The 15122-nt window shown below is 40.9% G+C and overlaps 1 protein-coding gene and 1 pseudogene across 4 annotated transcripts in view; one reads left to right on the top strand and one right to left on the bottom strand.

Moving 5' to 3' along the window:
* The window catches only part of NEMF (nuclear export mediator factor), a 52329-nt gene extending 44051 nt beyond the window's left edge, over positions 1–8278 (bottom strand). For 2 of the 4 annotated variants that reach the window (XM_004270030.4, XM_033428451.2), the window contains exons 1-4: positions 7962–8278; positions 7048–7116; positions 6828–6930; positions 3843–3968 (exon numbers count right to left, since the gene is read on the bottom strand). In XM_004270030.4, coding sequence (XP_004270078.1) covers positions 3843–3968; positions 6828–6930; positions 7048–7116; positions 7962–8020 — 357 coding nt within the window. In that variant the 5' untranslated portion in view covers positions 8021–8278. Of the gene's footprint in view, positions 1–3842; positions 3969–6827; positions 6931–7047; positions 7117–7518; positions 7921–7961 lie in introns of those variants that run through there. The other 2 variants (XM_033428452.2, XM_033428453.2) reach the window with 2 other exon arrangements.
* LOC105748009 (uncharacterized) lies at positions 8019–14381 on the top strand (annotated as a pseudogene).
* Positions 14382–15122: the final 741 nt, after the last annotated feature.

Below are 15122 nucleotides of genomic sequence, written 5' to 3' on the forward strand. Positions count from 1 at the left end.
TAGGTTCTCAGGAGGGCTTTGTGGACACTGGCTTTACATATGAAGTATAACCTTTTTTCCTTAATGGTGAGCTTTTCACACCTAACTGAATGAGATTTATTCTCAAATGTGACACTCTAGGTTTGACCTTGGCTACACAATCAATTTGCCTAATTGTAACCTGGTAAAAAGGACAAATTCTTATTGAACCTATGTAAATAGACACATTGTCTTGAGCAGTAAAACAATCTCAGTAAAAGGCAAGTGTTCCTAAATTCTAAGAGACCAAAGAGAGCAAACTACCATTTAAAGAATGTATCACTCCAACTAGCACTAGTATAGTTACTAAGTTACACGTCAGAAGGGCTTTATCATATAACTATCATAAAAATAATATCAACAACATTCTGAAAAAAATAACCACAATCAGATTCTCCCCAGTTTATTCAGTCTTGTGTAATCAGTTCTGATTGTCCTAGATCATAGGTTAACACTCTATTTTCATGAAGGCATCTGCTTCTAGACTAAAAAGAATCTTAAAAATCCTAACTTGGCATCCCTGATACAGTCTGGCATCTGTCCAAGCAATATTAGCTCAGACAATATGAGTCTATTATTTAAGAGCAGGGATCAGCAAACTTTTCCCATAAAAGGCAAGATAATAAATATTTTAGGGTTTGTGGGCCACATATGGTTTCTGTTGCATATTCTTCTTTCTTTTTAAAGAGCTCTTTTAAAATGTATTGCAAAAACCATTCTTAAACTCACAGGCTTTACAAAAAGGGGCCACAGGCTGTAGTTTATCAACTCCTATTTAAGACTATCTGGTATGTCCTTTTCACCAAGGTTCTGAGACTGCCTTCTTTGTTAAAGACCCGATTTATAATGACAAAATTATGGAGATGGAACAAGTTAGTAGTTGCCAGTGTGCAGGGATGGGAGGAAGAGGGGTGGGTGTTACTACAAAGGGGTACCACAAGCAAGGAAGATCTCTGTGGTAATGGAAGAATTCTGTATCTTGATTGCAGTGGTGGTTACTTGAATCTACAAACATGGTGAAATGCATTGAATTACATGCATACATTGTACCAATACTGATTTCTTGATTTTGTTATTGTAATATAATTATGTAACATGTAACAACTGAGGGGAACTGGGTGAAGGGTACACCAGACCTCTCTGTTCTATCTTTGCAACTTCCTGTGAATCTATAATCATTTCAAAACAAAAAAGGTTTTAAAAAGGTTATCATACAAATTTTTTTTTAATTGACCACTACCTGAGACCACATACAAAAATCAATTCCAGGAGAGCAGCCACTGCAGCTGTAGCTGCTGCTGCCTGCAGGAGAGGAGGGGCAGAAAGATGGGTAAAGGAATTAGAGGCAAAGAGAAGTGCATAGACAATTAAAGACAAGTGCAAGGATCAGCAGGTGGTCTCGCTGTCCTGGTCCCACATCCAGGTAAATAACTAATACAAGTATGTCCACTTCTGATAGTTCACTAAAGTGCACACTTATAATGTATGTGCCATATATCTCACAAAAACCTTAAAATGATTAAAAGCATGTGGTAAAAAACATTGATAAGAAAGAAGAAAAAACAAACAGCTCAATATTATTTTTAAAAATTACACATTCTATTATTCGGGTCTCCCTTAATTATTTAACCAATCTCTTATTCATAGAAATTTAGCTTTGAATAATGGAGTCGCTTGGAGTCTAGCTAGAATTGAAAAATTCCACACATGAGGAACAACTAGGGACCGATTTCCACTTAAAAGCTGTGATAAGTCCAGCCCAAGTGACTCATGCAAGAAATAAATGGGAACATTTAAGAGATGACAGTCACAGAGAAATGGAGAAAAAGCAAAAAACAACAAACAACAAAAAAACAAAGACATTTAGCTTCTTTCCAAGTTTTAACTATTATAAACACTATAAAGACTATCCTTGGTATGGTCCTTCCTGAGCACTTGCCTCAAACGTTTCTTATGATAAATTGCTAGAAGTGGAATTCCTGCGTCAAAGGTTATGCACATAAACTTTAAAAATCATGTTATATACTGTCAAACAATCTTCCAAAAATAATGTTCTAATCTACCCTTGCGGGCTTCCCTGGTGGCCCAGTGGTTGAGAGTCCGCCTGCCGATGCAGGGGACACGGGTTCGTGCCCCGGTCCGGGAAGATCTTATGTGCCGCGGAGCGGCTGGCCCCGTGAGCCATGGCCGCTGAGCCTGCGCGTCCGCAGTGTGTGCTCCGCAACGGGAGAGGCCACAACAGTGAAAGGTCCGCGTACCGCAAAAAAGAAAAAGTAATAATCTACCCTTGCTCCCGTACATCCTTTTTCAAATTCTCTCCCTTATTTTTTTTTTTTTTTGGCCACGCTGCACAGCTTGCAGTATCTCGGTTCCCTGACCGAGGACTGAACCCAGGTCACGGCAGTGAAAGCCCAGAATCCTAACCACTAGGTCACCAGGGAACTCCCTGTACATTCTTTTTTTTCTTTTCTTTTTTTCTGTGGTACGCGGGCCTCTCACTGCTGTGGTCTCTCCCTTTGCGGAACACAGGCTCCGGACGCGCAGGCTCAGTGGCCATGGCTCACGGCCCCAGCCGCTCTGCGGCATGTGGGATCTTCCCGGACCGGGGCATGAACCTGTGTCCCCTGCATTGGCAGGCGGACTCTTAACCACTGCCCCCCCAGGGAAGCCCTCCCTGTACATTCTTGATAATACTGGTTATTGTCAAACTTTCCAATCATTTATATATTGACAGAGAAAGAAAAAAAGGGGAGGAAAAAAACTATCATTTTTATCTTTCAGTAATCTGTTAATTTATACAGTATTCATGCTTTCATAAGGCATTTGTATTATTTTTTGAATTGTGTAATCAAGCACTTTACCCATTTTTCCACTTGAATGGTTTGTGAAAACTACGTATTACGATTATGAGCATTTTATTTACCACACAAGTTAAAATATTTTTCCCCAGTTTTTCACTTTTGATATATGTATCAACAGTTCATGGTGTTTTCTGCCTTACACAGTTAAATTGCCTTACACAGCTTTAAAATTAAGCAGTCATATCTATCAATATTTGTTTTCACTGTTAGGCTTAAAAGTCTTTTTCATCCCAAATTCATATATCTTAATCCATATTTTCACCTAGTACTTCTATGGTTTCACTCTTTATATTTAAATTTTTGATGCAAATGGAATTTATTTTGCTGTAGGTAGCTCATGAAACATTTCCAAGATAGAACAGGTAACTAAATGGAAGGATTAAGAGGCAAGAAGCAAGAATGGTGAGGCCATCAGTAGTCTTCCTCTTACGACTGATGACACTGAAAACATGGCAATGTCCCTGAGTCTCAACTGCGGTCTTATTTATGACAAAACTATTTGACAATTTGCTGGTTGTACCACTCTGGTCCTGAAATATAAAGTAGTAGATAATTTCTTCAGTTCTCGGATCTTCGTCTCCTACATTCAAATGCTATTTTATTATAGTTTTTGTTTTTGTTTTTTTTCTGGCCATGCCACATGGCATACAGGATCTTAGTTCCCAGACCAGGGATTAAACCTGCACCCCCTGCAGTGGAAGCACAGAGTCTTAACCACTGGACCACCAGGGAAGTCCCTCAAATGCTATTTTAAATGGCTACAGTCTGCCTAAATTCTGGCCTCCAGATAAAAAGGAAGATTAATGGAAAATTACATTTTACTCGTGTTGCACTTTATTATCCTAGTGTATCAATGGCCTTTGAGAAGAAAAAAATGTTCCCTGCCCATGTCTGACAGCACTATTACATGAATAATTAACAATATAATAATTCTCCTCACCCCATCCCCCAAATTTAACTTACCCTGTCATACAGCTCAATGATTAAGTGATAAGCAGCTTCGTCACTTCCAAATTGAAAATCCACAATTCTATCCACACCAAGCTGTTTTGCACTGACTAATCTCCGACTCTTCAAATGTTTTCGGCACTAGCAAGAAAGAGAAGAAAAAAGGCATTTATATAGTAAAAGTGAATTCCTAATCATTCAGTATTGGTTTATAATTAAGTTTCTTCTTTTCATTTCCATCAAGAATAACATCTTAAGACTAACAGATAAAACAGTATAGTCAAAATTAAAACTTACAGAGTCATAATCAGAGGAAACACATTTTATTTCAGACAACTCTGACTGCTAACTCTGAAACAGTATTTTATATCCAATTTTTAAGTAGACAATAAGAGACCTATAGCGAAGTTTACGTTGTTGCTTTATACCACTGCTAAATAAATCCGTTCTTATTCTGAGGACCTCACACAAAGCTGTAACTTTTTTTTAAGCCTCTTTCTACTGAAATTTTTTAAGTATCCCAAATTTCCTTTTGTGTGTTTGTGTTCAAGATTAACTAGTGGTTTCCACTAATCTTTCACTTCAAATACAAATTCTGAACCAGGTACTATCTCCAGGCTTTTGAACAACCTAGCTCAAATCCAAATGTAGTAACTCCTATCCTTTATCAAATCCCATTCTTCTTATCCCTAGTCATAATGTTCTTGTTCTTATAAACAATTAAAATAAAATTAACATGTTAAACCCAAAGACAATTTACTTGGTAAATACCTACTGTTTTATATTACATGTACAAATATTTAAGTATGACATGGACCAAAAACAAGACTACTCTGTAGCTCCTAAAAAAAATTTTTACAATTGTTTCTAAATTTGAATTTGAAAGATCCCTTAGTCAAGACCAGAAAGAAAGAATGCTTTCTTTTCTTCAAGCCTCAAATCCAAAACAAATTTTACAGAGAATTTAAACTAAAACCATCTTAAAAAAAAGAAGAAGAATATACAGGGTCATTCTTCAAGTTAATGCCAATTTTTTCATAACTAAGAAGAGTTCTTCTCCAGATCTACAGTTCAAATTGACTAAAATTCTCATTTTATATATTCAGGCAGAATTATATACTCACATATATTCAGGCAGATGTAAGACTTTTCAACCTTCATAGAATAATCTCTCCCTCCTAAATTCAATAGTTCTCATTTAAAAGTGGCCTATATTAATTTTGATTTAAACAGTGACCTACATTCAGGGCTGTCTTTAAATCTCCAGGTGAAAATCATAATCAATTCCCCCAGTAATAGTTTGAGAAAAATAAAGTTAAAATGAAGATAAAAGGCATCCTTGAATGGAACAGAAGTCCACACCACAGAATGGTGAAAAAGGGAAAATTATCATGAGTATAGATGGACATATAATACATATGTAAAACTTGTTTTTTCTTTATTTCCCTACTAGCAGCTTGGTGAAAACAAGCTTCTGTCAGTGCCACAAAGCTACAGCTGGCATCCCCAAATGTGAGAATTAGGAACAATCACTGTGATTTACCACATACTAAACATGACCCTGCCTGTGACATACAACAGTAGCAGCTCTTTTAGTTATTTATAAAGTACTTAACATTGTCTGCTCCACTGAAGAGAATTTTTATACACATTTAGATTTACATGCACACATAACTCATTAAATTCTAAGTTTTTTTTTTTTTTGAGTGTCTGACCTCCTATTGATGTAGCCTCGTTTGGGGATGTTTATACAGTCCCAGTATCATATATCTTATTATCTGTTATATCATATGTAAAACTGAAACAATAGTAGTTCTTCATATCCAAGTTATTAAACAACTTAAATGAAGTATGCATTATTCTTTGAAAAGTACTATACAAATATAAAGTGTCATTATTACTAAGGACAATCCCCAAAATAGAACCATTTGGGGTTACTATTAAGTAAATTAAACTTTTAAGAATTTGATAATTTTGTGACAGGCCTTGTGATTTGGGAAACACTTACCTAACGTGTAATCCAAAACAGATTCTAAGTTGCTGGGGATAAGGATCTTCTCTGTAAAGCCTCTAATGAAATAACACAATGCCAAAACAAATAAATTTCTGAAGGAAAGTGAGGAGGAGAGGAAGAAGGAAATTAATACATATGGAGCCCTATTATGTGTCAGGCATTGTGTTAGGTGCTTTACATGTAACTTCAATTAATCCTCACCAATAACCCCATGAGGGAGGCATTATCTACATTTCACATTTAAAGAAACAAGTTCCAAGAGATTAAGTAAAATTTCCAGGTTATAAAATTATTCAGCAGCAATACCATTAATTCAAAGTTAGGTATATCTGACTCTAATGTCTTTCCTCTGCATCATGAGCTTTTCAGTATATCTCTTGTGTCAATAAGTGAAAGGGTAATACATCCACAAATGTGGGATCTCAGTTTTAATAGTAAAAACAAAAAGAAAAGTGAAAAGTAAAAAGATATGGTTGGTAGCATACTAATGTCACTGAGTATTCCAACAAAATACAGATTGGTAGCTGAAAAGTGAGCTGTGGAAGACAAGGCTAGGGAAGGAGGGAGGAGGGCAGATTACAGAAAGCCAAGAATGCTGGGGTATAGGATATGGATTCAGCAATTAGAGAATCATAAAAGGTGGGAAAACTAATGAAAATGATGCTTTAGAAAAACCAATGTCGGTCTAACACAGAATTGTTTTGATAGTGAGAAGAGTATTAGAGTTAAATGGCTATAATGTCCAGCATTATAAAAGCTTGAGTAAGAACGGTAACTGTGGGAACATAAAGATGTGGCACACAAAGTGGCATGAAGGGTACAAGGGAGAAGTTAAACATCTCCTTTATTCAACCAGTATCTATCAACTACTCTATTTTATCTCTATTTTATTTATAACAGTGAAGAAAAACCCATTTATAATTTCAATTGTTAGTGACCAATCTCAGGGCCGTAAAATTTAGCTTCAAGTATAACTTAAAACTTACCTTCATGGCAAAACTAGACGGCATCATATTCTTAGGCCATTCAAATTCTGTCGTGTGAATTCGTATGCCAGATTCAAGTAAAAGTGTAGCTTTAAAGTCTGGTCTGTAAAAGAAAAAAGTCAAAAAATTTTTAGGGGAGCATTAACTCAGATTAAAAAAAAACAAACAAGCTCATATTTAATTATACAAAAGATAAAACAAGCCTATAAAATGCTCTTACTTTTGAAGACGAATAAGATACGTCTTATTATCCACATCGTAAACATTGTTTACTCTCATTCCTAGCAAGCTGCAAAGAGAAAGGAAACATGTAACAAATCATACTACCATTTGAAACATAAAACTTCACACAATTTAAAGCTGTAGGCGAAAGCAGAGATGGCGAAAGGGGGGATCTTTGACTCTAAAGATACGGAGTCAACCAGTGTGCAGTCTGAAGGCCATCAGACATTGAGCCCAAACCTTGAGTGTAACTATTTAAGAACGAAAGTGGTCTATCAGCTCTAGAACACTATACTATGCTTTGAGTCTTTTAAGTGATCCAATATATATTTTAGGAAATACAATAAAATCTAACCCACTTAATTATAAAAGAAAATATGTAAACGAGGCCCTGAGAAATATGACAAAGCTCACACAGCTGAATGACAGAAAGCAGATTAGAATGCAGACCTCAGGCCAAATCTGTTACCTCCGGCTAAAAAGGCGATGCTGCCTTTCTCTGCGGTGAGGAGGAGCGTCTAACAAATCAAGCTTCTGGTCTGGAAACCTCTGAAGCAAATGACTACACGCGTCCTCCACCTGGCGTCTCGTCTTTTACTAAACGTTTGCTGCCAGACCCGGGCGACTCAGGCCGACAGGCCGAGAGCCCCGCCAAAGCCGGACGCAAGACCTGGCGAGACTAGCAGCCCACGAGAGCGGGGAGTGGGGCACGCGACCGCCGGGGTCCCCCCGGTATCCTGAGAGCCACGGAAAGATGTCACGCGCTCGCCCACTCAGGCCTAGCCAGGTCCACAGAAGAACAGGACCGAGGGGACCCAGGGGAAACATAAGGCCGTTCTTGTTTCCACGGTGGAGCCATGGCCTCCGCCTCCTGCACCACCCGCACGAGCCTGGTCACCCGTCATACAGTACCGGGCATTCAGCTCCGCGAGTACCGCGCGGAGGTCAACGGTGCTAAAACGGGTTTTCATGGCGAGGCTTGAGGGTCTCTACCGCAGTTTCCTCCGCCGCCGGCCTGACTCAACGCTGCTACTCTTATGCGCAGGCGCACTTGGCGGATCTACGGCCGCGCAGAAGACCCAATATTCCTTGAAGCGAACTGCTTTTCGTCACTTTTGTGCAGCGTTCGGCTGTCAAGTCCGTCGTCAGCTCCCTTTTCGTTGTACCAAAACAATTCGAAATAGATCCAAACTATTTTCTTGAAACTTCATTCCTTCCTGGAAAACTTATGGACTAGGCCGGTTACTTTGCTCCCTTGCGTTTCGGAACTCAAGCCAGCCTCCACAGTGACCCCTGCGGGTCAAGACAATTTACAAGAAGCGCACTGGGAGGATTTCCCCAGGTGGGACTCAGCGTACAGGAGCAACGACCCCTTTCCCTGACGTGCACAGTGTTGAAATTTAACGAAGTGGACTATCATACACCCTACAGTTACCCTCAATGATCAAAGCAAATGAACCCTCAAAAAGGAGTTCCTATTCTGATGTCTTGCTCTCCGAAGAGCATTTTGTGGTGTATTGTGGGATTCTCATCCAATCTAGGTACTGGGATCCCCTGGGCTCAGCATAGTACCTGGCATACAATAGGGGCTCCATTAATGCTTGGCAACCTGAATATTCAATTGTTTCGCTAGGTAATGGTGAAGTAAGATTAAAAATAAAAATAAGGCAATATTGCCCCGCCAAAGGAATTCACGATGCAGTGGGAAATCAGTCGTGCAAGAATGTAAACATGGTACTTTTTGTTGTGATATATACGTGGGAAGAAAGCCTATTTTAAGATAAGAACTCAAAAGAGACGGGGTCTCGCTATGTTGCCCAGGCTGGAGTGCAGTGGCTATTCACAGGCGCGATCCCACTACTGATCAGCACGGGAGTTTTGACCTGCTCCGTTTCCGACCTGGGCCGGTTCACCCCTCCTTAGGCAACCTGGTGGTCCCCCACTCCCGGGAGGTCACCATATTGATGCCGAACTTAGTGCGGACACCCGATCGGCATAGCGCACTACAGCCCAGAACTCCTGGACTCAAGCGATCCTCCTGCCTCAGCCTCCCGAGTAGCTGGGACTACAGGCACGCGCCACCGCGCCCGGCAAGGAATGTGGACGTAAGAGGATTCTAGAGCCTATGGGCTACAAGTAGTGGCAAGCAGAATTCCCACCAGCAGATGGCGACTCTAAGTAAAAAGAGCTCGGTTGACATTTCAGAAGAAACAGAATTGTAGACGCTAAGGGGACTACTGTAGCAGGTACAGCGCAGAATTAATGCGACATATGGCACAGAAATCATGCAGAATAGCTCAAAATATGGAATAAACCATTTGGAGGGTTTAGGGAAGACTGATAACCAAGTCGATTGTAGTGTAAACAGTAAAACCGAGAGGTTTAACTGTACATAAACAATGCTAAGGTTCTTATGTTGGCTCTGAAGGCATTACCCAAATAATGCCTAAATATTTTGCATAAAAGCAACCCATGTATAAACTCCACATTGAAAGGGACAACACTCAGATGCTTCTTTATAAACAAAAACTGAAATACTTCATATCAAAACTCCCACTTTAGGGCCCTAAACCCATGAGATAGGAGCAGGATACTAATTTAAGGTATACTTGAGACAGTCAGCCACTTGACTAACCCATTCATTGCTTCTGCTCTGTCAAGGAAAATGAGCATCATAAGTAAAATGCAAGAAAATACATAAAGGGGAGAAGGAGATGAAGATAAGTGTAAAAATGATAAAGAAACTGTATCATTTACTATTGAATTCTATCATTTCTGGGTTTTGGAATAATTTCTCTACTTTGAAAAAATTCTGAACCAGGGATACTTAAGGACTTGTGGGAAAAATAAGAGGCAACAGGAAATGGGAAAATCATCTTCCAATTTTCAAAGAGAGGATAAAGGTGAATATCTGAAATCCAAACAGGTGCTATTGGCATTTGTCCCAACCAAAAAGTTAGAGGTAATTATTAATGGATGCCTTATGGGCATCTAGGGCTGTGATTCCAAGTCTTAGTGTGATTCACTGATTACTATGGAGATAATCAAAGCAAATTCCTGGACAGCACACCAGGAGATTTTGAATCATTCCTTAACTTTGGCTCAAGGTATCTGCATTTGTAAGTGCCAAGATGAAAGGCACCTGGAGCGCATACTTGGAAGTTTACTGATCTCTAGAAGATGAAGAGGTCAATGATGAAGGGTCAATCATTAGGAACCAATATAGTTTCATTCAGAATAAGATATAATTTATTAATTTTACTTTCCACTCGTAGAAATATTCGATACGTAGCGTCGGGGGGGAAATCTCCCCTTCTATCCATTTTGAGTTCTTGTGGCTGGACTAATAATAAAATTGACGCTAGACAAATTAACAGGGGAAAAAAACCCCAAAATTTTAATTAATGCACATGGAGGTCTCTTAGAAATGGGACCTAAGAAGTGGCCAAAGCAGGCAGCTTTTATACTTTTTAGACAAATAAATTTGTAAGGAATTGACAGGACAAGGAAACTTAGGTTTTGGGCGCTAATTAGTGAAGAATCTAAACAGAATATGGGAAGTAACAAGGTTCATTTATACAGACTTCTCAGCCTGAATTACCTATCTCTGGTGATAAAGGTATCCTTCTACTTTCAGATGCAGGGAATGTACCTTTCACATGAGAGATTATTTCCTGCTTTCAGGGAAAAGGAGGGTGAGAGTATCTCTCTTGTGTTGGCCATTTCTTAAGTAACTGTAATTCAAAATAATCAATATGCCTTTGGGGCACATTTTGGGGCGGCCTACCCTGGCCCAGAGGACACTCCTTTCCCCACAACGGTGAGAAATAAATCTGTGAGGGGACCCTCAGCACCCTTGAAGAGCTCTGTGACCACGTTTCTCTGCAGGCCAGAACTTACAGTGGGAACTGCTGCCACTGAATTGGGAAGCCTGAATGCAAGGAGAGTAATTGGAGCCTGAGGGGCAGAGTCCAATGGCAGCACCCCATGTCCAGAGGCAAGCTGGGTGTGATTATCATAGTGGACAGCAGAGTCAAAGCAGCAATCAGGGTAGTCTGACTCATGGAGACCGAGTGCTGTCTATTTGATCACGGTGTTCCTAGAAATGAAATGTATGGGCAGCTTACTAAATTCTTACTTGGTCTGTATAAGCAAAAGAGTAGTAGCTCAAGTGAACAAAAATGATAAAAACAGAGTCATAGTCTTTCCCTCAGTTCCCAGACTTGAGCCAGTTTACAGAACCAGGACCCCTCGTATGAAAGGAAATCTGGCTCCCCTTGAGGAAGGACACTGCCAAAAATGCATACTGTTAATCTTTCTCCCAGACTTCCCCAAAGGGATCTATGGCCTTTTACCAGGATAACTGTGCACTGGGGAAAAGGAAATGATCAGGCTTTGGGGGGATTACTGGACACTGGCTCTGAACTGACACTAATTCCAGGAGACTCAAAACATCGCTGTGGTCCAGTCAAGAGTAGGGGCTTATGGAGGTCAGGAGGTGGTCAATGGAGTTTCAGCTCTGATATGTCTCACAGTGGGCCCAGTGGGTCCTCAAATGCATCATGTGGGTATTTCCCCAGTGCTGGAACTCATAAGTGGAATCCCCATACTCAGCAACTAGCAGAATCCCCACGCAGGTTTCCTGACCTGTAGAATGAGGGCAATTATGGGCGAAAGGCCAAGTGGAAGCCACTAAAACTGTCTCTATGTAGGGAAATAGTAAACCAAAAGCAATACTGCATTCCTGGAAGGATTGAAGAGATTACTGCCACCAATCAAGGACTTGAAAGATGCAGGGGTGGTGATCCCCACCACATACCATTCAACTCACCTATTTGGCCTGTGTAGAAGACAGATGGATCTTGGAGAATAACAGTGCATTGTTGTAAGGTTAACCTGGTGGTGACTCCAATAGGAGTTGCTATACCAGATGTGGTTTCATTGCTTGAGCAAATTAACACATCCCCTGGTCCCTGCTATGCAGCTGTTGATCTGGCAATGTCTTTTTCTCCATCTCTATTAGAAAGACCACCAGAAGCAGTTTACTTTCAGCTGGCAAGGCCAGAAACACACCTTCACTGTCCTACTTCAGGAGTATCAGCTCTCCATCCCTATATCATAATTCAGTTCACAGGGACCTTGATCATCTTTCCCTTCTACAAGATATCACACTGGTCCATTACACTGATGACACCATGCTGATTGGACCTAAGGAAAAGAAGTAGCAACTACTCTATACTTATTGGTAAGGTATTTGTGTGTCAGAAGGAGGAAATAAATCTGACAAAAATTCAGAGAACTGCCTCAGAGAAATTTCTAGGGATCCAGTGGTGTGGTATATGTCAAGATATCCCTTTTAATGTGAAGTTTAAGTTGTTGCATCTGGCCCCTTTACAACCAAAAAAGTGGTACAACACCTAGTGGGCCTCTTTGGATTTTGGAGACAACATATTCCTCATTTGGGTGTATTACTTTGGCCCATTTACTGAGGGACACAAAGAGCTGCTAATTTTGAGTAGGGTCCATACCAGGAGAAGGCTCTGTAGCAGGTCCAGGCTGCCATGCCAGCTGCTCTGCCACTTGGACCATATGATCCAGCAAATCCAATGGAGCTTGCAGTGGCAGTGGCAGTCTGTAGCGTTTGGCCGGCTCCTATAGGTGAAGCACAGTGTAGGCCCTTAGAATTTTGGAACAAAGCCCTGCCATCCTCTGTGGATAACTGCTCTCCTTTTAAGAAACAGCGTTTGGCCTGCTACAGGGCCTTAGGAGAGACTGAATGCTTAACCACAGGCCACCAAAGTTATCATGCAACCTGAGCTGCCCACCATGAACTAAGTGTTACCTGACCACCACGCCATAAAGTTGAGGATGTACAATAGCCCTCCATCATCAAATGGAAGAGGTAGATATGAGATCAGACCCAAGCAGGTCCTGAAGGTACAAATAAGTTATATGAAGAAGTGGTCCAAATGCCCATGTTCCCCGCTCCTTCTATACCACCTTCTCTCTCCCAGCCTGCACCTATGGCCTCATGCGGAGTTCCCTACAATCAGTTGACAGAGGAAGAGAAGACTTGCGCCCGGTGTATGATATGCAGGCGCCACCCTAAAGTGGACAGCTGCAGCACTATTGCCCCTTTCTGGGACATCCTTGAAGGGATGTGGTGAAGGAAATCCTCCCAGTGGGCAGAACTTTGAGCAGTGTACCTGGTTGTTCATTTTGCTTGGAAGGAGAAATGACTAGCTATGCAATTATATACCAATTCATGGGCTGTGGCCAATTGTTTGGCTAGATGGTCAGGGACCTGGAAGGAACATAATTTGAAAATTGGTGATGATGAAGTCTGGGAGAGGTATGTGGATAGACTTATCAGAATGGGTGAAGAATGTGAAGGTATTTGTGTCCCATATGAATGCTCACCAAAGAGTGGTCTAAGCAGAGGAGGATTTTAATAATCAAGTGGATCAGATGACCAACTTATTCTGTGGATACTAATCAGCCTCCTTCCCCAGCCACCTGTGTCATCATCCAAAGGGCTCATGAACAAAGTGGCCATGGTGGCAGATGGAGCTTATGCATGGGCTCAGCAACATGGACTTCCACTCACCAAGGCAGACCTGGCTGCAACCAGTGCCAAGTGCCCAATCAGCCAACAGCAGAGGCCAACACTGAGTCGTGGACGTGGCACCCTTCCCCAGGGTGGCAGGTTGATGACATTGGACCTCTTCCATCATGGAAGGGGCAAGGTTTTCTTGTTATTGGATTAGACATATATTTTGGGTGCAGATCTGCCTACCCTACATGCAATGCTTCTGCCAAAACTACCATCCATGGGCTTACAGAATGCCTTTTCCACCATCATGGTATTTCACACAGCATTGCTTCTAATCAAGGAACTCACTTCACAGCAAATGAAGTGTAGCAATGGGCCCGTGCTCATGGATTTCACTGGTTTTACCATTTTCTCCACCATCCTGAAGCAGCTGACTTGATAGAACGATAGCATGACCTTTCAAAGATTCAGTTACAACACAGCTGGGTGCCAATACTTTGCAGGGCTGAGGCAAGGTTCTCCAGGAGGTTGTATATGCTCTGACTCAGTGTCCAATATACGGTGCTGTTTCGGCCATAGCCAATATTCATGAATCCAGGAAGAAAGGGCTGGAAGTGGGAGTGGCACCACTCACTATCACCCCTAGTAACTCTCTAGCCAAAAATTTGCTTCCTGTTCCTCATGGTCTTGAAATCTGCTGGCCTAGAGGTCTCAGTTCTAAGGGGAGAAATGCTTCCTCCAGGAGACACAATGATCATTCCATTGAACTAAAAGTTTAGACTACCGCCTAGTCACTTTGGGCTCTTCATGCCTCTGAATCAAAGGCAAAGAAGGGAGTTACTACATGGGCTGCAGTGATTTGTCCTGACTACTAAGGAGAAATCTGATTGCTACTCCACAATGAAGGAAGGAAGAGTGAACCAAGAATATGAAATCCCTTAGGGCATCTCTTACTGCTGAACTGAGGAGTGGGGAACGGTAACAGAAAATGAAAAGGCCACAGAGCTCTGGTACTGAAATTCTGCCGTTTTTGGTCTTCATTAAACATTTCCCTGCTTGCTATAGGTTTTTAAACCTAGATTCTAAAGTTCTGAAAAAGATGATTCTGACAGTTTTTGCCAGCTTATTCATTGCTTCTGAGAGGGACAGACAGAGCCTGGGAGTTCCCTACCGCACAATATTCCAGTCTGGCAAATTTTTACAAGTTTTTTTTATTCACCCATTTATTTATTCACTAGCCATAAATTAAGCTCCTGGCATTGTTTTATATTACGTATTTTAGTCTCATAAAGTCAGCATTAGGCATCAGTGTTATTTGGCTTTCTCAATAGAAGTTTGAGATCTAGAATAAGAGATGAGATGTTCCAGTCCTATGCTTAGATGATAAACCAGAGATAGAATATTATGCTCTGTATTGGGGATCATACGTTCCAAGAAAGATACACAAACTGGACAAGCAGAAAGGTGAAATGAGATTGAAACCATGCAGTGTAAGAAATGGTTGAGGTGTTGATGGATAG

This window comes from Orcinus orca, chromosome 2 (assembly GCF_937001465.1).
Source record: "Orcinus orca chromosome 2, mOrcOrc1.1, whole genome shotgun sequence".
Classification (NCBI taxonomy): Eukaryota; Metazoa; Chordata; class Mammalia; order Artiodactyla; family Delphinidae; genus Orcinus; species Orcinus orca.